Consider the following 26,120-nt stretch of genomic DNA (forward strand, 5'->3'; position numbering starts at 1 on the left):
CAGTGCTGGTAACTCTTCTATGTTTGGTAATGAAATTTCATAGTGATCAGGAAATATAACGAGTTTTGCTTCATCTTCATATTCAAAATCATCACTGCTCAGATCACCATTTGCCTCTAGATCTGGAAAACAAGACAGGTATTGTTAGCAGACTGTCCCAGGACCAAGGTTCCTAAACTGCAGCGGTGGTACCAATAGGAAGCATTGCCAGCCATAAGCCTAAAAGCTGACATTCCCAGCACTTTCTTCTGGCTAAAAACATTTGTGAAATCCTGTTCTAAACTGAACTCTGACCCCCCTGCAAGATTAAATGAGGATCAAAATCTTAATCTCAGTCCGAGCTCCAGTCACATTCATAGTTGATCTGGCTTCTTTCCAAGAAGTGTGCTATTGCAGACACCTCATTCTGGAAGCAACTAACAAAATTCTACTCATTTTGGACAAAAGCAGCAGGCAATACTGCTGAGTATTTCACCCAGGATCTTGAAGCACTATACAATGTGAGACTAGGTCACACTACCTATGCCTAAATTGCAAGGCAACAATCCACGTTTTCCAGATCACAGACCTGGAAGAAACAATCTGTGGCTCCTATTCACCTTGTATCCATAGCCTTTCCTCCCTTCCAGTTTTCCGTGGTTGAAATTATTCCCATATCTCATCATTAGCCGCAAATAGCTAAAAGCAAGTGCAATTTATCCCTTACTATAGCATAGTAGGCAACCAGCAACCTCACTTTACTCTGGGCTTCTTTCACAGTTTGTACTACAGTCTTGTGCTTTGATAAAGGATAGAATCTCAACAGATGCAGTCCGCAGCTGTAAGCTCTTTTTCTCTAAAAAGCAAAGAAACTGAGCACCTCCACATAAGGATGGCAACATATTGCATAAATTTTCACATAACATCCATGGTGGCAAACATAGTAAAAACAAAACTACTGCCTACCTCCTAAACATGACAGAGATTTCAACCTGTGCAGTTTCCCCAGAGAAGGTAAAAACTTTGTGTATGCTCAGACAAGTTCATGAGGCAGCAAACGCCTCTTGCAGGGCTTGCAGTCACACGCTTCACTCTGCCACCAGAGGGAACCTGAGGATAGCTCACATCAGTCATAGCTGTCATCTCTAGACACGCTTAAGGCCCGCTGATATTTTCTTTTTTACACCAACATTAGAAGTTTTAGCCTTTACAATCCACTGTATAGAAACAATTATATAGAAGCAATTACATGGCTGTCTCAGTTAAAAATTCAGAGGCACACCTCAGCTCATCTCATGAGCCAGAGAGCAGGCAGACAGCAGCAGCTCCATTGCTACTGACCGACATTTGAACAAGAGAGAAAGAAGACTGAGCATTCTATTAGCAATCATCCTCTGACAGCTAAGGACAACACTTACTTAGCAGCAACATCCTTTTTTTGTGTAAGGGGATGAGAAAAAAGTTCCTTTTTACCTTTACAGGCTTCATAACATTTGCATTACCAGAAAAGTAAAACATGATGCCTCATCAGCATGGCTTTCTGGATGTCTGACACACAGGGCAGCATCACACTTCTTGAAGAAGGATACACACAGCATTATAACAATTTCAGGGGGAAAGAAAAGATTTCACTTGCAATTCTACTTTAAACAGTGATCATGTAAGGCTGGCACACTTCTAGCCCACATACCTACTAAGGATTACAATGATTTTTGACAACCGTTGCGCTGAAGATAGTTTATGTGTTCACGTGTCCAGTATCACAAGGGTGGAAATTAATTCTTGAAACAGCAGAGGACCTCAAACTAATCCCTTATGGGGACAGTTAGGCCCCTTAATGACATCAAGTTGAAAATCCCCAAATCCGTACTCGTTTTTTCAAGTTCTAGCTTATATGCAGAGAGCCACATTTGCTAAGCTTGGTAAGAAGTTGCACCTGCATCATATTTTCTGTACCTACACAAGGGCCAATTTAGCTAAGAAAGCATGAGTTTCTGTATAATAAAACAAGACAACTATTACATAAGAAGCCCACACGAAACGAGGCTGACTCCACGGCCATTGGGCATCCCATACAGTCTGCAGGATATTTCAGATGTAGATTTTAAAACTAGTGCAGAATTTGACAAAGGAACAAGTGTAGCCATGGGACAGAGGAGCGGGAGAAGCCTACTTGCAAATTGAGCATATTTGACCAAAAGTTACCATAATACTAAAGGGACTTAACAGGATAAACTTCCAAAAACTGTATTCCTCCAGTTCTAAGGCTGCTGCACAACAACCAACCTGTACACCATCTTTTTCAAGTGCTGCCAACTTGGTGAACAACCCCATGTCAGTGTTCCCCTTCTACCAGACTAACGGCCTTATGGTACTCAGAGCACCAGTTAAACACTGTGGTCATTAAAACGTAGTGTCCATAGGTCACAACTGTTGTTCAGGGAGGCCAGGACAACAGGGAAAGCAAAATAACGGGCACGTTGAAACAGAAGTGACTGACGTTATTTTGAGCAAGCAGTCAGGAGAGTACATTTACTCCAGCTCACAGGCATCACACTTCAGTGACAGTGAGAAATGCAGTGCTGCTGGACTGACTGAAAACAGCAGCTGGAGGTGGAAGACGGTACTGTAAACCAACCTACTGAAAGGGATGGAGTGGACATGGCCAGATCAGATTTAGAAGAGTTACCAACTGAATGCACTAATAATAGGGGCGTGAGGACATTCCAGGCAGGATCTCTAAACAGGATATCCTGTGCATATGGATGTGTATGAAAGGGGACACAAATGCAAAAATTGAATGAGGATGTTGACTAATGAGGCTGCAACAAATTTTCAAACACAAGAAACATATCCTTGTAATCTGGACTTGATCATGATCTCACTGAAAGAAGTGGACAAATTTGTGCCAACATGGAAATGGAAAATAAGTCTTTCAACCAACTAATTTCTTCCTGAAGCCGCTAAATGACAATGAACTGCAGCAGCATTTTGCAGACCACAAGCTATTCCATTCATATATGTCTTCAGACACACCTGAAACACCAACTTCATGTACCGGTTTCAGTTGGGACAGAGTCGATTTTCTTCACAGTGCCTGGTATGATGCTACATTTTGACTTCAGGAGAAAAACAGCACTGATAACACACCATATTTTAATTGTTGCTGAGCAGTGCTATGCAAAGCCAAGGACATTTTCAGTTTCTTGTACCACCCTGACAGCAACAGGGCAGGAGAAGCCCAGGGAGCTGGGAGGGGACAGAACCAGGACAGCTGACCTAAACTGGCCAAAGGGATATTCCATACCATATATCATCAGGTGAAAAAACTATAAAACTGCGGGGAGGTGGTTGGGGTGGCAGCCACTACTCAAGGACTGGCAGCCACAACTCAAGGACTGGCTAGGCATCAGTTGAGGGGTGGTGAGCAATTGCATTATGTGTTGCTTGTGTTGTAAACAAGTATATACATATATATACACACACACACACACACACATATATATACACACATACACAGAGAAATATAAAATTATCATTATTTCCCTCTTCCTTTTCTGTCTTAGTAAATAGTTTTTATCTCAACCTACAAGTTCTACTTTCTATTTTCCCTCGATTCTCTTCCCCTTCTCACTGGAGGGGGGTGGGGTGAGCAAAAGGCTGCCTGGTGCTGAGCTGCCTGCCAGGTTAAACCACAACACCTCATCAGATGAGGTATTAAAAGAAGAAACAAAAGGAAAAATAATATACATGATTTACAGTCACATCATTCTCTTTCACGGGAAAAAGGGACGCAAAACTTTTTACTAGGACCATTTGCATCATTCACTGTACATAAAAAACACTTGCATTGCTTGCTACATCTCCAAAGCATTAGTATGGTGTTCTTAGTTCTAGAAATAGACTTCACCCTTCAAATTTCTGGCACAGAACAAGCAAAATGAAGCCATCGGAATTTAAGTTCTGAACACTTTGCTAGCAGTATTAGCTTTTGTTAATTCAGCCTCACTTCTACATTTCTACCTAAAATAGCAGACTATTAAGACTTGAATAGCACAAGGTATTTGCTCACTGCTCTATACTCAACTCAAGCAACAGGTTCAGTTCTGATATGATCAGCTTCGCTTTTACTGCTGGTGCAACTTTAAAGATTTAAAAATATTATCAGGACACACTGAAATCCTCTTAAATCACTTTTGCCTTCCATTTCATAAATCTGTTTACTTATACAAACCTAAACTACTAGTGGTCCAAGTCCTCTTCAGAAGCTTTCTAAAACAAAAACCATCTAGGGCAGCCACTATGAGGATAGGTTGAGCTAAGTGGACCTGTGATCAAACCTAGAATAGCCATTCTTATGAGCAGCCTGTATACTTGGAAATCCTACCTGTAAGCATTACCACTGCCATTTGTAGGTGGGTGCCAGGCAGGAGAAGGTCAGCAAGTTTGCACATCCTCCCAGACTCCTTAAGTGAAAGTTCTCCTTTCTGATGCCTTCTCTGAGATCAACTGTATATCATGGATACTCCTTCCCAGTAAGGCTCCTCTTATCTGCAATTACCATCCTCACAGATCTGCTGACAGAGCTGTTCATTTGAGTACTTCAAAATGGTTTTAATTGATGGTCTAAGTTATCCCTGACTTTGCTCAAAACAGAGCTCTCGCAAATTCCTGCACTGACAGATATTGTTATGTTAACTGATCTGGAAGAGGACATCTGTCTATAGACAAATTTTATGACAGCCACTCTGCTAGCTCTGTTTAAACTACAGTTCAGTGTACAACGTGGGCCCACAGGCACCCAGGAAGAATGCAGAACAAGACAGAAATGCAGTGATTCCTTCCTCAGAATATACCTCTTATCTTCTAGATATCTACCTGGTTTCTCTGCTCAGAGCAGAGGCTCACTTCTGATTTATAATCCAAAATATAATGGAAAACCAAATATCAACTGTCACTCCTATCATTTCCCACTTGCTAACTGGGCTACTATTTGCAGTGAACCATCGCAGTGCTATAATGTATACAGAAATAATAGCAGAGTAGCAAAGCCTTTGGCAGCAGCAAATGAGGACAAGCCCAAACAGAGCAGCCATGGATGAAGAAATGAAGGAAAAGAGCTGCTTACCTTTGGAAGGCCTCAGGTAGATAAGGATCTCCAGTGAAATACTCCCACCTCCACTGCCAACCCTTAGATGAGGTCTGGGAAGGGGTGCATCCTGGCTCCACCCCTTCCGGTCACTCAGGTACACTGCATGCACCTGAGCTGCCCTGGGTTGGCCCTGCCTTCCCACCAGGTGCTCAATCAGTGCTTCAGGCTGTGACTCAGCATTTCCACTACACAGTTAAACCACTTCTCATCTTCATATTTTTCAACATTTCCTTCTTCTACTGTTTAGTTCCCAAGTAACAAAGCTAAAAATTATTTGTAATGTGGTCTACTGCACAATTTAAAATCAATTACAACATCATTTCCTCATTTTTCAATCCCTTTCCAGATCATTTATAATTATATTAGTTCTTCATAATTAAAACATTATTACTGATTTCGCTGATTATTTTCTACTGTGAGAATTAGCCCTCCAATACAAGGATCTTCTCTCTTATTCCATTCATCCTTCTAATGAAGATCTTCTACAGAAGATCACAGCATGTTTTGTTAATGAAATTGCTCTTATTAATGTGGTGACTAACTTTCCCCAACTATTCTGGCAGACCCATAAGCATTACTTCACTTTAAAAAACCAGTGTTGGTTGGTTGGTTGTTTTTTGGTCACATTTATATGATTTCCTATTAATTCTGATCTTTTCTTCTTCTAGATGCACTACTATGAAAATGAAACCTAGCAATGATACTTTTCCAGTCCCATCCTGCCTTCTCCCCACACCCCCCTCCCCCCCACCTTAAAAACTGGTGTCATACTGACCAAAGTGCGGCCAAATTCCAAATTTAACGAGGTTATACACCAGAGACCACAGTCCAGCAGCTTCTTATCTGAAAGCCTTCTGAAGTAATGGAGAGCAACCATCTCATCCCATCAATTAATTTCTTTCCATTTTACAGACTGGATCTAAAACTCCTTTATAATAGCCACGCATACTGACAGACAGAAAGCATCTTCAAACTTGCTACCCTAGATACCAATGCTGTGAGGACACTAGTCTGTGCTCCGTGATGTAGGCAGTCTGCTTTAAAAATCACCCCAAATCCCCAGATGGCTTGCACCATCTGAGCAAGCAAAGTTACCATACCCATGGTGCCTAGCAATATTGAAACACACTAGGTTCAAGGCAGCTCACATCTTTATGCGCAATATTGTCATGCCTCCTGAATAAAACAGAGCTCTCGCTACTGATGCCCTCCAGCCCTCTTGAAAAGGAAAAAACAAAAAGCCAACATGGGCACACACACTTTGCTATGCATCTTCCCATGCTCAGGGGAAGATAAAGCTTTCAGCAGACTATCCCAGCCTGTCCGTGTTTCTGTGGTATTTGCTGGATAGCAGCAGTGAAAATAGAAAGTAATCAATGAGCAACCGAAATATGTTTTCCTAATACTAAGGAGATTGAAAAGGGTTTAATATCTGTAATAGCCTTACATCAAAGAGGCTTTTTAGAAGCAACGCAACAAATGCCAAAACTGGATTGACTTTAACCAGACAGCTTAATTCTTTTTACTTTCAGGGAATTATTCAGATAGTTACACCTAGAAACACAGTGATGTTTGAGCTACCACTGAACATCGCCTACCGCTGCCTCACAGCTTAAGCCCTAAATGGCAGGCTATATGTACAGGCTGCTAATCACTTCTTTGGTGCAAACTTCTGCCAGAGGTGTCCAAGTTCACAATAAGAAAAACAAAACATGCTTTTAAGATGAGAAGACTGACAGCTCCAAACAAGTCAGGAAGATGATGAGTTAAGAGAAAAGATGTCAAATTTTGCTAACCATCTCTACTGCCATCACATGCAAAATGATCAAACTTTCTGACCTCTCTGTGCTTTAATTTTCTCAGAAATAAAATGTCCTATGAACAAGCGCAGGAAGAATTCTTTGCTCCTCTAAGTATGGCAATATATAAATAAGATCCACTAAACCAAACAAGCGGATACAAAGAATCAGGCTGCATGGAAATACTGTCTCAAGGATGACAACGCAGAGTTGATAACACTTTAAACCCAAGAAACTGGGCCTGCCAAGAAAACCCTAGAAAAACAGCCAAGACAAGATACATTTTCACAACTACTTAAGTTCCAGAAGCACTGGAAAAAAAAGTGGCATTTCATGGGCTAAATTCACCTCCAGTGAAAGTTTATCACTTTCTGAAGTTCACTGGGATTGAGACAGCTGGAACTGTCGCACCAGATCTATTCACTGGGAACAAAAAGCTTATGCTCAAGGACGGAATTTAAGGACTCCTCCAACTTGGCATATCAGAGACATGATGCCACGAACACCATGTGCCAGCATACCACAGTGACAGGAGCCTCACAAAGTCATGCAGTATATCAGTAAGAATAAATTTTGACTGCGGTTTTACACCTCCTGTTTATGCTTACATTTCTAACACTACACAACCATTACTGCACTGCAGCTCTGTTTTTGTGCTAATCATTTCATAACCATCCAGTAATAAATATTATTTGCAAGGTAAAATGCCTGTAAACGGCAATTAAACTACCATCTACAACTTAAGAGTCCCTTCCTACAAAAGTAGTTTCATTTGTTTATGAGTAATATTAAGGCTTTTTTGTTCTCTAAGACCTCCTTTCAAAACTTACTCCAGACATTAACAACAACAATTTAATCAATCACAATCTGAAAAGGCCTCTTAGGGACACATTCCACAGATCAAAGCAATTCTGGTGGGAGGCCATGCTATTGTTTCCACTTGGCCATAAGAGCTGGAAATGGTAAGGAAAATGTTTAACCTCTTCATTATCAGAAGAAAAAAAAATCACTATTTCCTACCACTACAAAGAGAACAAACAGAAGAAACTAAAGAGTGTTACAAGTAATGGGAGGAAAAAGAATATAGGCACTGAATCAAATTTCCCTCATCCATATTTACAGAGCCCTCAGGTTTTCTGGGTAATATTAATCAATATCAAACATGACATGTTTTTGATGAAAGGACATGGTAGGAAAATTGTTTTCCATGAAGAAATGAGATATAATAGCAGACATAATGGAACAAGAATTGGTAAAATATCCTCACAATGTATGTACTGCTGCTTTCATTACAGAAGACACCACAACAGTCACTTAAGAGTGTGTAACCTCTTAAGTAAACTCTGTGTATAACCTCTGTTACCTGTGTAACAACCCCCTAAAAATGTAAATAACCCTTCCCATGAAGTTACAGAGGCAGAAAAATGCCACAGTGGGGCTTTGTTGAATCTAAAAGTTAAGGATAAATATTTTAAATAAAGGTTGTTTTTTGGAAATCAAAAAGAGAGAGAAGGGCAGAGCTGGTCCAAAAAAAAAAAAAAAAAGCCTTTCAAACCCTAGGCTGTTTATCAATAGTCAAGAAACAACTTCAGATTAAAACATTAAATTCATGCACATGTACACCTATCACCAAATAGGTGCCAAAATTGCTACGAATTACTTGTCCGGACCATCTTTAAAAGTTAGAGCCAAGAGAGAGAAGGAAAAGAAAACCGAAGAAAGAAAAAAGAAAACAACAGCAACAACAGCTCCTCTCAAGGAGCCCCAAAGCCAAACACAATGGCAGACAGAATCCAAGTACACATGCAGACAGGGTCAGGAAAGGACTGTGTGAAAGCAGCTGTTCACAATACCTAAAAATAGCTTAGCATTCCTCCTTTTTGGTAAAGCTCCACCAGATGCCCCTGGTACCTTCTGGAAAGAGAAAGAGACAATTAAAAATCCATCAAGTGAAATAACAGTAAATCAGCAACAACTGCATACCACTGTCCTTTCTGACTTGTATATATTTGTTCATGGTCCTTCTATTAAGCCATAGCCTCATTCAGCAAGAATGCAAGTTTTCTTCACTCACCTCTGGCAATAGGACAACCCAGCATTGCTTACCACCCTCGAGAAAACTGTCATCTACATTCTTTCTACTGTGATCTGTCAGCAACTAAGCATGCATGTCTCACAGTCAGCACAGGTGACTGCTGTTGTATCAATAAGACAGGGTCCTCCAGCACCACCCAGATCTCTTAACACTAGATCCCCTCCAGAATTTCTTAGGAGTAAATCATAGAATCATAAGCTGAATTACAGAGGGAAAGAAAAATATATCATCTGCATAAAAGATTTAGCCTTTCATAACAAATTCCACTGTGACTACTCAATCTCCATAGTAGAGTACAGTAATTTTCTAATGACATCCAGTTTTAAGCACTACTTTCTCAGTTCAAAAAAAAAAATCCTTAAGACTTCTGGGGACAATGCTAGTGGCTAAGGAAACATGGAAGTTAATGCCTTTGCATCTGAAGCTGTTTATTAACAGGCACCAGAAGATCAAATCAAATCAGCCTTTGTGGTAATAATGCCAACATGCTGTGTTATGTGGTGCATAATGTTAGTGTAACCAGTGAGGTTGTTAGGTTACTTTTTCTTTCATCGTTTACTTTTTAAATAATATTGGGATACAACAGGTGGAAAGAAACCAGCCAAGAACCTGTCAGCCTAGGGAAAGCTCGTGTTTGCCTGCTGCGCCTTGGAAGGTGAAAGGGTCGCATATTTTGGGTGGTTCCCTTCACCACGTAAATAAAAGCTCTGACCAAAGCAAAAGCTTGAGTCATGAGCTAGGTCTTATGTATCATAAGAAATTTTCCCATTCTTCGAAAGAGAAAGTCCTTGGGTACGCTTAAGAACAAAACCTACTATCTATATACGAGCATTAGGGAAAGGGAATCCGTGATGCAACTCCAGTATTAAAAAAAAAAAAAGTAAAAATAAAATATAAATTGCTTAATGAAGTTAAAATAAAAGCAGAGCACTCCTTTCTTCAGACTACTAGCATTTAACAAGAGGAAATAGTCAAGAATCTAAATCACTTAATAAAAGCAAGATACAGTGTAACCTGGTTACAAAGGTGTAATGAATATATTACACATGTTGTCAGGATCATAGCTTCAGAACTAAGAAAAATTATTTCCAGTACTGAAAGGCTCAGTTTGAATTCTAATGTCTCCAAGTGGGATGTTGTGAAAAATCACTAAGAATAGAGATTTCGAAGAGCAAGAATTCACGTGGAGTGTTTCAATCACTGCCAGTCTAACACATAATATAGCTTCATTTTTCCAAACTGAAAACACTGATTACATCTCAACTGGAACTGCACAGTGTTTGAATTTGCTTCTCTACTTTTCAGAAATTATCGAGAATGCTCCCCACTCACAAAGCAATTTGTCTTCTAACAGATGTGATCCCAGCAAATGAGAGTAGTGGCACTAAGTTCTATTTGCAGTGTTTCTCATACCAGATGTCTTTTGGCCTACCCCACATTTCCTTTAACTGCAACACTGCTATGTTCTTCTGTAACACTGATGTCACCGAGAACATCCAGGAACCAACCACTGTAAGAAATGCCATGTTTCTCTATCCTGTGTTTTCAATAGGGCTATAGCACCAAGCTAAAGCTTTGCCCTGTGCTGACTAGGCAGTCATATGCAACAGTCAAACACAGCATAAGAGTTACTAGTTTTGAAACTCTGAAAAATGAAATTATAGAGGGGGAAAAAAAACAGGAAAATCAATTTTGTTGTTTTAGTTAATTTTTTTCTGATGGCTTATCAGATGTCTCAGACGATGATCTGCAGCTGACAGATATTCTACCACTATTTAAGCTGAAAATTTAAAGATCTGATCTTTGTTTTCCAATTGAGTTGTGACAAAACACAAGGCTGCTGATTATTCCAAACACCTTTGGAAGCAAATGAGGATTTCTGCAGCAATGCAGTACATTCTGTGAGGATGACACCAAGGGAATCACAGGCAAGAATAGCAGTCTCTCTAAAAGAGTCTTGAGGTAGTATAACCAGCGACTTGGGCTTTACTGTACCACATGGCATCAAATGCTTGGGTTAAAAACCAAAACCACAATGCAGCAAATGCCAGACACTTCAGGCCTTCACCGGAACAGTTTTATGATGTTTCACATTGCTCAAAGGAAAACACATGTAACATGTAAGAATTTAACTGTCATGGTAAACAAAATCCACAGCTAACTTAAGAGGAATTCTATTTAAGAGCCAAGTTAGATGACAGTCCTTATCAGTACAACGTAGTCAAATGTTGTTTCCTACCACATTATCCAGTGTGCCAGCACCTTCACACATAGATGGCTGGCTCATCTGCTACATTATGATTCACAAGGAAAAAAAACTAGAAACCTCTGAACTAATTCAACTGAAGGTGTACTTCACACCAGAAGGCTGTGCTGCCATTCAGCAAGACCTGGACAGGCTGGAGAGTCGAGCAGAGAGAAACTTTATGAGGTTTGACAAGGTCAAATGTAGAGTCCTACACCTGGGGAGGAACAACTGCATGCATCAGTACAGGTTAGGGGCTGAACTGCTGGAAAGGAGCTCTGTGAAGAAGAGTAGGGCATCTTGGCAGAGAACAGGTTAACCATGAGCCAGCAGCGTGCCCTTGCGGCCAAGAAGTCCAGTGGTATCCCAAGGTACGTTAAAAAGAGCATGGCCAGTAGATCGAGGGAGGTGACCTTCCCCTCTGGAGTACCAGGCCCAGTTTCAAGCTCCCCATTCACGAAACACAAAGAACTTCAAGAAAGAGTCCAGCAGAGGGCCACAAAGATTATGAGGAGCCTGAGGCATCTTTCATATGAGGAAAGACTGAGAGACCTGGGACTGCTCAGATTGGAAAAGATTGAGGGGGGATCTTATCGACACTTACAAATACCTGAAGTGTGGGAGTCAAACAGACTGAGCCAGGCTCTTTTCAATAGTGCCCAGAGACAGAACAAAGGACAACAGGTACAAATTGGAACACAAGAAGTTCTACCTGAACGTGAGGAAGAGCTTCTTTACTTTGAGGGTTACAGAGCACTGGAACAAGATGTCCAGAGAGGTTGTTTGTCCTTTATAAGTTGTGGAGTCTCCTTCTCTTTAGATATTCAAAACCCACCTGGATGCTCTCTTGTGCAACCTATTCTGGGGAACCTGCTTTAGCAGTAGTATAAAACTAAATGACCTGCAGAGGTCCCTTCCAACCCCTATGATTCTGTGAATCTGTATGCAATACTGAACAACAATCAGTTATTTATCTCTCCTGTTTGAAGTTCTTCAGCCAAATGGTCAGCCAGGAAAGGAATTTTTGAGCCTTTATTTTAGTTCCAGTTTACCTTAACATAGAAAATTCACAGGTCACATACTAGAAGAAAATTAAATACAAGAAATGCTGACAGAGCATCTGCCTACTTGTCTCTAGTCACAGATATTTTAAGAGCAAAACCTTAACTTAGAAGAACTGTTGCTAGAACTAAACTAGGTTTTCCAAAAATTCAATTAACACTGCAAAGGAAAATGCAGCTTTCAGCCTTACAAGGAAGAACAGTTCTAAAATATAACAATCATTAACAGTCTCCACATGAGAGACATACAATCCATCTCATTACAGTTCTGAAAAAATATGAACAGTTACCTATAGAAAATAAAATTAGTGGTCAGAGCATTTTACCTAACTCAGGGCCTTAACCATCCAGGGGAAACATTGCTTTAGCATGAGAAAAGTGAAATATTCTATCCCACTCCAAGTAGCTGTCTTAAGGCCTCTTAAGTGTCCAAGGGAGACAGAGTTCACAGGACAGTGAGCTATAAACAAACCCAGTGACTTCCATACAGTTCAGGTCAGAAGGCACAAGCAGCCGCTTAAAAACAAAGCGCACAAGAACAGATGTTATGAAGTACTGGTTATAAATTATTACTGATATATAATGATATTATGGAAGAACAGCAAACAGGAAATTTGTGTGCATACATCTATATGTGTGCAAGGTTAGGACTGAACAAGGGCAGTGCGTGAGCTCTAAGAACTAGCATTAATTTAAGATTTAGATCACAGGTCAGAACACGATTAAGGCTCATGATTTAATGGCATAGGAATCTAAAAAGAACTCATATAATCCTAAGCCAAAATCTCATTAAAAATATCTCAGAAACTTCCAGCCAAATCGGAGCCAAACCAGTAATTCTACACTTCAAAGGCAGATCTCTAAAAAGCACTTGGTAACACACAACATATATGTTACATGTGGAAGCGTACAGTGAGAGTTCAGTAGAAGTCAGGCAACTACATACATCTTTGGGCAACAAGATGCCTCTAAGGGGAGCTTAAACACCCTTTGGGTCTTCTGATTCATTTTAGAACTGGAACTGTATGTTAGTTTGTGATCCAAGCACCTGAATTTAATATCCAGCTCCACATCTGAACTTGTCCATTTCTGTCATTCAAGATTTGGTCTATGCCAAAAATATGTTATTAAAACAAACAAGAGACAGAAGATCTGCCAGGCTAGTTAGTTGGGAAGCCACAAGTCTCACCTCTATCACATGTCGTTTCAGATGCAAATATACACACTGTCCTGTTTTCCGGTAATGCCTTTCAATGTGTTCCCTTCCAAATCCCAGAAACGTGTTCATGCACACATAGAGACCTCCTTCTGAATCCTAGAAGGAATGACACAAACAGTTACAGCACAGAAGGAACTGAACAGAACAAAAAGGACTCAGCAAGCAGAAAAAGCAAAGAAATGCAAATCCTTCCTGCAAGCACTTAAAGTGCAGTTTTCATATCACATCACAAGTGATTTACATTATGAGCCCCCTAAGAACCTTCCAAGCCATATCACAGTCTATAGAAACCCACTGAAACTGGTTGTTTCAACTACAGATTAGTGAGCATCCAAGTTGAAGGTTTAGAAGACTGTTATCAGTTTGAGCGCTCAATCCATGAAGATTTGCAGGCATAGAAATGTGTAAGGTGTAGAAATAACACAGTGCAGACATTTGGTCAAATTCTTAGGGGGGTTGGGGGGAGGAGCATTAGATTGCAAGAACAATATTCCCAAAAGAAGTGAGGCAGGTTGAAATCCCTGGATTCAGGCAGCAACTGTTAATCACAGTCTTGTCTGAGAAAAAATAGATCTCAGGTGATCTTCTAAATCTTAGAAGTGATTAACAAAGAAGTCAGTAAACGTTTCGTGAACATTGTTTAGTATCTGAAAGAGATTCTCTCCATCCATGCAAAGAGAGTGCTTGGAGATGAAGGCACTACAAAGGGACTGCAGAGATGAACTCCCAGTACCGATTACAAACACCGACATTTCAGTAGCACAGCCTGGTAGGAGTCCCACTACCTTCTACCCTTCCAAAAGCTGGGTATTGATGCTGGCTGGTGTCAGGGACTTGTTCCATTGTACTACTGCTGCCAGACCTCTCCTACACCACTCCCACTGCCAGGAGGACTTTCAGTCATTGAGCTCATTGGCTTTGGGTCAGTTTTTCAAGCCCTCTTTAGCACATATTGTTTTGAATAGGTGGTGCATAACAAAGATTGAGCCTTTCCCAAGCACTGTGACCTTCCCTCTATTGTGATCTTGTCTGTGCTACTGGATGGTACAGTACATCTCCTGTTAAATTCCTCAGGAATAACATGAACTAAATTAACCCACAGGCATCTTAAAGGGGAAAAAATAGAAAATAAAAATCAGTATCTCTAGAAGAAAGTTACTGATCACTCCTAAAAACGCCACTAGGCTCACACATGTAATTCTGTACTGAAGAGAACTGTTACCGCAACACCCATTTTGACAGGACACCACCTGAAAGCACCACACCTGAAACACATTCAGTGCAGCAAACCAAGGTGTTCCCTCCTGCCAGCTGCACCCCTCCTCAGCACTACAGCAGGCAGCACCACCACGGGGGGAGCACAAAGCTGCCTGTCCTGCCACACCAGCCGTGGCATGAGTAGCACAGCTCCAGTCCTGTCGAGTTGAACAAGCAACAGAGGGCAAGTCTGGCAGATCACAGCTGATCCCCAGTACTCTCCTAACCAGCAGTAGGTAAGTACACCTTGTTCTCTTCCAGAAAAGGAAGTTGAAGAGCTAATAGTGTACTGTAAATCTTGCTGATTTAATGCCTGGCACAGAGCTGCTGGGCCCTCACAAGTCTCTCGCCTCCTACTGCCACAAAATTCAGTTTGGATGCATCGCTAAACTCTATTAGTTTTCCACAACCCATTTCAAAGTCCAGTATCTACCACTTCCATAAGGTTTAGAGCAATCTAAACTTCCAGCTGATCCCAAGCCACACGCTATTCATTCCAACATGCCCATTTATATCAAGGCTATTAAAGCCTGAAGAACTGCCACCAATAAATCCCAGTACTTCCACAGCGGTGCACAGAAGCCACAGAGCTGCGGAACAGAACATGAACCAGCAGAGCTAGGGCGGTGCAGCATGGGAGGAAAGACCAGAGAAAGATGCTTTATACCAAGACTTCAGAAAATATCTGTCTCTTCTTAATGTGAAGCAGAACATACAAGCTTTGGCTTTTCAGATTTAGTTGAAGGATGAATATGCAATGAACTCTATTGCTTTGGCTTTACCTATGTCAGCAGCACAGGAAGTTGAACTGAGCATTCCAGGATTCAGATCTGAGAGGTGAAGCAGGGGTTTAGACTCTCTGCTGTTCAAACCTAACACATGCCATAAAGTCATGCATTTAGCAACTTAGATATCCCAATGACGGTCCCCCTGCACAGCACTGGGTTACCTCTTTAGCCATCTCCGGTCTGATCTGCATAAACACTATCTGAGGTTGTATTTAAAAGCAAACAAACAAAAACCACCGTGGAATTTGGAAACCTCGACAGCCACGACCAACATCTATATTGGCTGAGTAAAGGAGGTCGGTGAGATAGAAAATTCCACATCTAGTTTTCAAAATATTCATACAATACAACTATATCTAAAATGCAATACATTGATTTTAAATTCCACATACTCAATTCTCAGGTTTATCTACTTTAAGGCTGCTTTAGCTTGGCTGTCTGCTTTTACAGCCTGTATTCCAAATCCTTTTGAATTATCACCATCTGTGAAAAAGTCAAGGATGTGTTCTCTGGAAGAAAATCCCATATGTAAGCCAGCCTAAGCAAAAATATATTCTGTTGTCACTCCACAGTTTCAGGAACTTTGTTTACAATTTTGTTTTCTTGGAGACCATTCTCTCTTTTTCTGGAAGGAATCCATGAGACCACGGAACCTGCGCTGACAAGGAGCCTATGACAACAATCTGACACTTTCAGCACATGAGCTAAATGTAGAGCCTGATTAAGTTGGTTGTGGTTACTAACAAAACAGTTATTTCTCCCGGAGAACACAGGCAGACTATTCTCTCACACAGCTTGGAAAGAAGTAGACAGAACGTTCAAAAGCTGGAAAGGTCACAGCAAAACAGAGGCACACGTAAGAAAACCACCTATGCACAGTGCTGCACAAAGGATGAGATCCTGCTTGGTGCTCAAAGCACTCTTGACTGATGTAAGAGAAGTTTGGTGCTGGTGAATTTAACCCTACTGAAAACACAACCAGTTCTGAAAGGATCAACAGTTTTATGTAGCTGTGGCACGTAATGCTTTGTAACTGACATTGAGTTCAGACATGCATGAAAGTTAATGCTGGAAAAAAGCAACGTACCTCTAGCGCTAAAGACACTCTTTTACACCAGATGAACATAGCTGCTTGTGCTGAGAGACAGAAATAGGAGTTCCAGCAGGCTTTGGTTGTTTTTTTTTTTTCCCTGCACTCTTGCCACAGCACGTAGAGAGCTCAGGACAAAGTGGTACATAGCCATGGTCTTCCCTTCCTAGCGCAGTCTGAGTACTGGGGCTTGTACTTGCTGCTGCTCAGGCCTTGATCGCTGCACCCAGAAGGCCATTCAAGAGCAGAGCAGACTTCTTATCCTGAACAATAGGGAAAGCAGTTGCTCTTCGCTCTGTTTCTTCCTGTTCTTTGCTGCTGAGCTGGTCAGTCACAGCACACCAGATGCCTCACTAATATAGAAGGAGATATGCTGTCCACAACAGGGAGAAAAGCATTTAAAAAAATCATTTTTCTTGTTTGGATAATACTTCATGGTTTACAGAGGTAGGATGAGGAATTAAAGGAGTAAAGAACCCACAGAAAAAGAGCTAAAATGTGGCAGCAAGTCCCTTCTCAGGCCTGAAAAACAGCAGGAATGCTAGTGAATGAGGGGTCTGGAAAACATAAATACCAGTCCACCAGGAGACAGAGACCAGCACCTCACTCCAAACACGCTCATGGCACAGACACCAAGAGCTTTCAAACACTACTAACTCAATCAGGATTTGAACTACTGACCTGTATCCTATTACCCAACTCTGAGCCACTTAGTTCCCTCACCAAAGTCCAGGGTTTAGCAGTTTCAGCTCAGACTGAGATGGCTCAGATAATAATGAATTCATAAAAATGGAATTGCTGTGGTGAATCTAACTAACGTGGCAAACCTTTACAGACTTGGGCGCAATGACTGCTGTAGGGCTGTTCACTTTAGACCCACCAGAATGAGAAACTTGCTAATAAAAGTATCAGAGAAGAGAGTAAAATTGCAACTTAAGTCCCACCAAGTGTCCGTATCTCAAACACAAGGAATGAAGAGTTTGTTCATTCTTTAGCCTATGAAGTCCCAGTCAGGACAGATTGCTCATTCTGCCACATCTACAAAAAACGTGACCATGAAGAACTGTTACAGGCTCTATTCACAGTATCTGTTCATCAGTAATCATCATAATTAATCTGGCTGTGTCCACAAGGCTCCTGATGTATAATGACAGCCCAATCTGTAATATATTTGGAACAGTGACAGTAACATTCCTAGCATGCACATATTGCATCAAGTTCCACAACAGTGTAACTAAATGACAGATCTTTTGTTTCAGGACAGGCTTAAAATGAATAACAGAAGTTTCAGTACTTAATATTCATCTAAACAATGTTTGATACCTCATAATGAGGCCATCTCTGTCATGCATCGGTACTACTGACATGGAAACGTGACAAAAACAAACTTGCCAACCAACTGAATACAACAGCACATAGAGATGCTGCCAGCAAAACAGAAAGTCCACTTTCAAGTTTGATCTAAAAATACACACTAGCAGTGAAGAGGACTTCGTACTACTGGAACTGGTGAAAGATGAGAGATGGGAGAAGAGGTGGATCAGCCAGGAGAAAAAAAGCTTCTACAGAGTTACTATTTTATCTCACTTTGTGACTACAACATGCAAAATCCCAAACAGTTTGAGGAAAGGTTTGCCCATCAGATGGTTCTCCCTGAGATGCAACAGTACAACACTGCTCTGATTTTGCAGATTGGCACTCCGCAAACCAATTCACTGCCTCAATAGTTTGGAAGTCATTTTGCAACGAGGCCAAAAATATCTGTCTGCAGAAATCAATTTGTCTCAGTATATTCAGTCCTCTTTATTTGGTTCCTCACTGCCACTCACAGCCCATCAATACAAACACGACATCTGTCCACTTTTCTCAGTCAGTGGCCTCAGAGGCTTTCTAATTTTCTTCAAGGAATATTGACCAAAAGAACACCCAGACAGGCAGGATTAATTTCTAGGCAGCTATATGAAGCAGTCATGGATATCCGTGCACACTGTAAGCTCTCAAGGATTGCAGTCTCAGTTGTGCTGTCGAATAAACAGCAATCAGCTCAGTTTAGTCTTTGGGAATTGTCCTCACACAGCCATTACAGAGTTCTCAAGCCACAAGAATGAAGTCAGCAAGATGCACAAAGGAAGCTGCTGTCAACGCAAGGTATTCCAGCAAAGCAAAGCCAAGTTTTCAGTTGCATAATCATACACAATCCTGTATCTACATATACACGACCCAAGTCACCAACTGAACCAGACAGCTTGCTTCTATTGGACTGTGCTGTGGGGAATGCTTCGGAGCACCTCCATCTAGAACGTGCACATTCTGCACACAAGCCTTTCTTACACTCCAGTTTGTATCCCTTTTCTAGCAGTCATCTCTCCTTCTGATGTCGCTGCTAAAATGATCAGAAGTCTTTGAGATGAGAATCCCATTGCAAGGTGGATTTTACAGTTGTATAGCTCTGTACAAATAACTAACAATAAGAGGACAAAACATCATGCAAATGCAGTCTTCCTCCTCCTGAGTTTCACTGGAGTACACAAAGTGAAGCTCATCTGCCAGAGGTCACTGCAGGGAAAGCGAGAAAGAATAAACCCCCATCACAGCAGCACAGGTCACCAGAGGGGCTGTGCATCAACCCCGAGGAATAAGAGGCAGGGAATTTCATCGTTCCAGCTGTACAAAAGTGGTACAAAAGGCTACTGCAGCTTTCCAGCCCATTGCTGGAGGGAACCTGAAATCTTACCTTAGATAATAAAAAACATTAGGACGTGTTTTTAACACAGACTGTTGTGCTAACGCTGAAGCAAGATACACCTGTGTATCTTCTCTCACAAAGGGCAGACAGCTCCACAGGAGGAGGCTCACTGTGGTTATACAGAGCTGACCTAAGAAAAGAAGTCGCTAAGCCACTGTAATACAAAGCACACCAGGATCAACGCCTTCCTTCAGCCAAGGCAACAAGCTGAGCCCTTCCTACACTTTCCTTCTGAATTAAAGAATTAATTAAAAACAAAGGCTAGCAATTTTCAAATCTGCACTCACCTGAGTGAACTTTTCACCTGAGGAAGTCCCTTAGAACTGCCATCCCAAAAGCACCATCCAAGGATCCATTAGATCACAAGGAGCGAAAAATAAAATCTTTTGCCCAATCAAGCACAGGAGCAGCACGGGCTGAAAAGCCACAGGAAACAACAGAAACAGAGGCTTTATTTTCACCAGGATCGCACAGGTTCAATCCTGACTTTTGCTCTGTGGATGCCCATAATACAATTTTTTTTATAGGCTCTTATTGCCGAGGGCAACATTTTCAGAAATCTGAACTCTCTTCCCAATAAAGTCAATAGGACAAAACATTCTTGAAAGCCGCACAAGGTCATCCTAACGTCCTGTTAACATTTTGTCACCTTGACCTAAATTTTGCCCAAATCTTTCGCTTTGTTCAGGCACTGTTTTTCTGAGCACACTTTCTGCTGTGTTTATTTGAGGTTTCTTGGGGGACCGTTTCCCTGCGTTTTAATCTGTAGCAGTATTTGACATCCCTTCCTAATGGATAATGGAACAATTTTATACACCACAGCAGAAGCCTGAAAGTTACTATGCACATCGACCCTGCTTACCTGAGCAGAAACCTGAAGAAAGGGCTGCACTACGCTGATTCCCCCCCCCCCCCCCCCCCTCCAAAAGGAACCAACAGAACTTGTTAAGCATATAACGCAATTAGCGCCTTCGCAGCGGGGTCTGACGGGGCAGCTTTAATCAGACCGCCTGCAGCCAGGGCTGCTGGGTGACACTTGAGAGCTGAAGAGCGCGGTAAAAATAACCTCCCTACAACAAGGGCTGATGAGCACCAGACAGCTGAGTCACCTTTAAAGCCAATTTCTGATTTTCTGCGTTAGAAGGAATTACCGAAAAGAGCAGGGGAAAAGATACAGAAATCTCCGAGGCGCCTTTCGTTGCGCTCAGGCTGACGCCATTTGGACATCAACACGGAGCGCTCAATCACCGCCGGGAAACCTCAGCTTCACGTGGAGCACCGATTTTGAACGCAACCCCAGCTCCGTTTAAAAAGAGTAATTTCCGAACACCTGCTCCTCAAACACATCCCGGCCGCCACGAGGAGGTCAGGGGGAGCGGGGCCCGGCGCGACCCCCGCGAGGGGCGGCTGAGGGGAGGGGGCCGCAGCAGGTGGAGGAGCAGAGGGGCAGGCCGGGCGGGAAGGGGCGGCCCCGCAGCCCGCGGACGAGTCGGGGAGCGACGGCGCCGCTGCACTCACGGGAGAGTCGTAGGAGAAGGCACACTCCGTCTTGTAGACCCGGTCCCCGGACTTGGGCACGCGGATGGTGGGCATGTAGGGGACGAGCAGCTCGCCCAGGTCCCCGGCCGCCATCTGCGCGTCGCCGCCGCCGAACAGCGCGGCCCGCTGCATGCCGCCTGCCTGCCTCCGGACGGCGGGCGGGCGAGGGCAATGCGGGTGGAAGGCGGCGGGGCCGGGGCAGGGCGCGGCGGCGGCGGGAGCCGGGCCCGGGGGAGGGGAGGGGAAGGGAAGAGGCTATTTTTAATCCAATGGCAGCGGCACCAGCTGCGGCGGCACCGGGGGGTCCCGGCGGGGGCGGAAGGAGGGGCAGAGCGGCGTCCGCCCGCCCTCAGCCGCCGGGAGGTGCCCGCAGGGGCCGGGCTCGCGCCGCTCCACAGGGCGTTCCCGCCGGGCTCCGCTCCGCCGCCGGCTGTCAGAAGGCGGAGGGACGAATAAATACGGGGGCTCCGCTCTTTTACCCGGAAAGCCTTGTGCTCTTTATCGGCCTCTGTCGTGATTGACAAAGCGTTTACAAACAAGGAGCGCTGCGCTGAGGAAGAGAAGCTAACGTGGAAGATCGATGCAGGCGAAAAGGACGAGTCGAAGCTCTGACACAAAGTCAATCCCAGTCTTTCTGTTAGGCAGCGCTCCGAAGCAGCTAACGAGGCGGGCTTTGCTGAAGACACTCCGTGTAACGCTGCTTCATGTTACTTGGTAGTAGTTTTAGCAGTTGGAAACCACGAGATTCAGGGATTACTACAGAATTTGGGCTTCTGTCCTTTAAAAAGTGGAAACAGACAATTGTGGGTCGTGCGCTGCAAGAGAAGCTACCCCTCACCCTCCTGAGGGATTTAGAACCTAAGGGAGCACATCCCTCTAGCGGCAGAAGGCTGTGAGGTGAACAGTAACGTCCTCCCTACCTCAGTACTTCTCAAAAGTGGTATGGAGAAAGAGGGAACAAACCAAAAAAACACAAGCAGAGCGGTGCAATGTGTTCCAGAAGGCCCTCCTTTTGCGTGATCTACACTGAGAATGGTCTGGTTTGAAACAATGCACAGAAGTCATTCATCTCTGCATTTCTATCCTTAAGAAGTCTTTGAGACTGACTATACAGAAGGAGGTGAGATGGGAGAAAGCAAGGAGCAGACAAGCAAGAGAAAGAGAAAACAATAGCAGATGTTGAACAACCTGCAAAGTGAAAGATCAGTTTGACTACAGACAGTGAGAAAGAAAATACTTGTCTAAAACAATAGATACAATCTTGATACGCCAAAGATCTGAAATACTTTTCCTTTCTTACTTCATTTTCCATAAACTATTTGACACAAGGCAGTGTGAAAGAAAAAAGCTCTTACGGTGTGTTACACCTTTCACTTTAAAACTTCAAAACTAGCAGACGTCACATGATAATGAGTAAAATCACCAACTCGTTTCACATTAGGGCAAAAGGGCCATTCTATATTGAAGCCCTGGAGAAAATGACTAATTGTTATCAACTGACATAAGGCATTTTATCTGCTTAATACCTTTAGCAGCTATACAAGATGAACTTTCACAGCTTCTTTCAAGATATCAGAATCAACAAACACTTATTTGTGGTTTTTTTAACTTTTTATTTCCAACATTAAACAGCAGGATGTGTGCTCCACAGATAAGCCACAATTTGTTGGTATGCATTTGAAACTGCATACTACCTTAAACCTGTTCAATTGTCAGGTGTTGCTTTCATAGAATTGTCAACAAGATTTTTATCAGGTGTTTCGTACTGATACCAAGGTCCATCTCCCCTCTGTCTCATCAGTCTGCGTGCCTCCAGCTCCATCAGCCTGAAAGAAAGAGCACCATTCACAGTGAACATGAAATCTATTGGTTTAACATCTGGGCAATACTGAGAGCAGCAATGAGTTTAGCATCTACTGTTCATAAATGTTAATGTAACATAGGTAATAAGAAAATACAAAGGGTTCAACTGTAACATGAACTATTCTTCTATTTCATTTTTTTCAGCAAGACATATCACAGAAGAGTAATAAAAACGTCTGCAGTTCTGTCTTAGGTTCTTGCTTATTAAGGAGCTAGATAGGTTGTAATACAGCTTTTAGCTGTAGATAAACAGAACTGAAAGTGATGGTTAAAGGAGCTATACTGTCTTGGTCCCAACAGCAATGGTTCATAAAACTCAAGACTTTCTTTTACCACCACAATTTACTCTGATTAAGTGTAGAATAAATTTAGATTAATGCCGTTGCTGCCTCCAGAAACAGCAACATGGAACACAACCAGCCTTCTAAGCTGTGTCATTATTTACGCACACTGTGAGCATTATCAGAAGCAAAAAGGTGTCCATTTTCTCAGTCAGGAAGACATACCTCTAACTTTATAAATATGAATTGTTTTGAAGAGAGGCGTTATTTTACAAGGCTGCCCTTGGATTATTCCAGCATTGGTAATCTTAATACCAAGAAGGCAGGGATTACAGACACTGTAACTTCCACTGTGGCACCAGCCAGTGCAGCAAGCACGAAAAGTTAAGTGATGTGTAAGCAAGCAGGTACTCTATGCCAGCATCCAACTAACAAAATATAAACTATACTACGTAGCAGCACTTAGAAACACCTTAACTGTCTAACATACCTCATTTCAGCCTTCTGTGCTTCAACATTGATGAAAGCCATCTCTTTCTCATAGTTCTTTTCAGGTGGGTCAAGGAGGTAACGAGCTATCCAGCGACTTATAGGGTGCTGGAAAATACAAAAACAGAATTATTAATGTAATTCCCAAATAGAAATGCCATCATACCAAAACTATGTGACATGTTCCCAATCCTGAAGACATGCAATAATAGGAAAGTTAAAAACATGCTCAACTATTTGTAAGATCAGAACATTAAAATGGTATATTTATTTTGCTAGCTTTTAATGCCAAGGTAAGCTGTAGAGAAAAATCTCCTGGCAAAATTAAAAACAAGTTAACAGAAAACACTTGATTTATTTTCTTTCTTTGAAATAAATTTCTTTAAACTGCCACTGTCATCACAGAAAAGGACTCCAAACCTCTAACTGTAACCAGTAACATTTTCAAGTATTGCTTCCACGCAAAGTCATTTCACTGGGAATAAAAGTCTGAATGAGTTGAAATAGCCATAGTATTACTGCTGAGGTCAGTTGCCTTCTATCAAAACCAAAGTGCTTACAGCAAGAACTTTCGAGTTTTCTGACAATTTGAGCTCTGCTACACCTAATGGTAGGGATGTGTCCATTCTCATTACCAGCCTCCACATATTTTACTCCCAAAACCAGTACTAAGAGGAAAGCTGTTCCTAACACTACTCTTTTACGTGCTACACTCACTTTGTAGTATTCCCAGTGCTCTGGAATATAACCTTCAGGAATCTCTGCAAGTTCAGCTTCACCTGATAAAGAAAACAGGGAAGGATCACTTCATACAGTTATTTATTCAAGTACTTCATATTCAGCCTTTTACATTAAAGAAACATAAATCACTAATTCACATGGAGAATACCTAATCTCTCAGCTCGAACTGTTGAGAAAAACTGGACTTGTATTTCTCAGTTCTTGGCATATTTCATGGTCCTTCACACAGCAAGCCTCAAAAGATCTGCTTTCTTTCTATCCAGCATGCTTAATTTCCTTTTATGCATTTACTAATCATGACCATATACTTAGCTTAATCATGAGAGAGCACGCACCGATGAAGATGTTGACGTATGTTATGAAAAGTACCACTGGTATTCCTGTCAGAAATATATAGAATCTCTGTAAAAGGAACAAACAGAAGAAAAATCAGCATGGTAAAGTCAGAAACTTGACAAAAGTTAGACGAAGGTAGTTTGAAAGCTACGTAACACTGCCAGTAATTCTTAGATTCACACTCATAGTTCAGACAGAAATGTAATGCCATTGTGCTGATTAAAATGAGTTAATTAACAAATGAGAATATTGGGAACAGTGATGCTGTATCAGTCCACGGGCCCATTTACTTCAGCATTCAACCTCCCAGAGAGGTCAGTGCCTGCAGAAGCAGAGAGCAATGCTTTCCCCAAACGCTGTCTCAGCAGCTGGTATGGACTGGCTTCAGCATTTAACTGTAACGAGGCACTAATACCAGTGCAATATCATCCAACGTGAATAGAGCACTGCTCACTTTGGTAACAGTGGAAGACAGATAAAGGAAGCCCAATCACACTAACGGAGCAGGATCGGGTTGGCTATTACCCATCATAATGGGCTTTATCCAAAACCTTGCTTCTCAAGGGCTGAGCTCGGGTCACGCTTCCTTAACCTAAATCTCTCGTGTTACTGATAACCGGAGATAAATCCTGCAGAAAAGTAACCTAAGGTGTTTTGAAAAGGAGATCAAACCAGAAAGCAGCTGCAGATTACACATATATGAGTAAAGACACACAATTTAAGAACGTTAACACAGCATCAGCTCAGCCACCCATCGCAACCTCTGCCACACGGTCCATCTTGCCTCTTTTTACTTCACCAGGCTCTGATTTTACAGCAGAGCACAAAACGACTGAAAATTCTTACTTGTGTGAGCAGCACCAACAGAAATTACGTTTCAGACACTCTCCAGCACACAAAGGGATGTTATACTGAACGCGTACGGTCCACCTTTACTCACCAACATGTTCAGAAACCGAGTATCGTAAAAACTCGTTGCCTTGATGATGAACATTCTCTTCCCATGGCCGCTGCTGTATCGCACCGGAGCTGAAAGCAGAGCCAAAGCGTCGCCCGTTAATCCCGTCAGTGACCGCACCAGGCCGAGGCCAACAGCGCAGCCCCCATTGCGGCCCCGGCAGAGCCCCAGTGCGGCCCCTGCTCGCTGCCCCAGCCGGAGGCCTCACACCCGCCCGATCCACCCCAGCGCCCCGCGGCCTCCCGTTCCCGCTCCCCGGGTCACCTTTCCCTCCGCTCCCCAAGGTCACCTCGCACCCCAGGCTCCCTACGCTACGTTCCCACAGCCACCGATACCCTACCGACGGTGCCTGGAAGACGGGCGGCCCCGGCGAGGCAGGGGAGGCGAGCGCTGCCCGCCGCCCGCCGCGCTCCCCAAGCAGCGGCCGCCCGCAGCAGCAGGCTCATGGCCGCCATGGCCGGGACTGGCACGGGGGCGGAGCC

The 26,120-nt window shown here is 42.7% G+C and overlaps 2 protein-coding genes across 2 annotated transcripts in view; both read right to left on the reverse strand.

Moving 5' to 3' along the window:
* USP13 (ubiquitin specific peptidase 13) overlaps positions 1-21,132 on the reverse strand; it is a 40,808-nt gene extending 19,676 nt beyond the window's left edge. The window contains exons 1-4 of the mRNA NM_001305103.2: positions 20,950-21,132; positions 13,521-13,646; positions 8,784-8,844; positions 1-122 (exon numbers count right to left, since the gene is read on the reverse strand). Coding sequence (NP_001292032.2) covers positions 1-122; positions 8,784-8,844; positions 13,521-13,646; positions 20,950-21,102 — 462 coding nt within the window. The 5' untranslated portion in view covers positions 21,103-21,132. The remainder of the gene's footprint in view (positions 123-8,783; positions 8,845-13,520; positions 13,647-20,949) is intronic.
* A 1,437-nt stretch (positions 21,133-22,569) lies between these two features.
* On the reverse strand, positions 22,570-26,106 carry NDUFB5 (NADH:ubiquinone oxidoreductase subunit B5). Its single transcript, NM_001006553.2, has 6 exons — positions 25,979-26,106; positions 25,621-25,709; positions 24,680-24,746; positions 24,321-24,382; positions 23,605-23,711; positions 22,570-22,796 (listed from the first exon to the last, which is right to left on the reverse strand). The coding sequence occupies exons 1-6, from the start codon at positions 26,091-26,093 to the stop codon at positions 22,676-22,678; spliced, it is 561 nt and encodes a 186-aa protein (NP_001006553.1). The 5' UTR covers positions 26,094-26,106; the 3' UTR covers positions 22,570-22,675.
* Between the last annotated feature and the right edge of the window lie 14 nt (positions 26,107-26,120).

The sequence above is a fragment of the Gallus gallus genome, chromosome 9 (genome assembly GCF_016699485.2).
Source record: "Gallus gallus isolate bGalGal1 chromosome 9, bGalGal1.mat.broiler.GRCg7b, whole genome shotgun sequence".
NCBI classification, from domain to species: domain Eukaryota; kingdom Metazoa; phylum Chordata; class Aves; order Galliformes; family Phasianidae; genus Gallus; species Gallus gallus.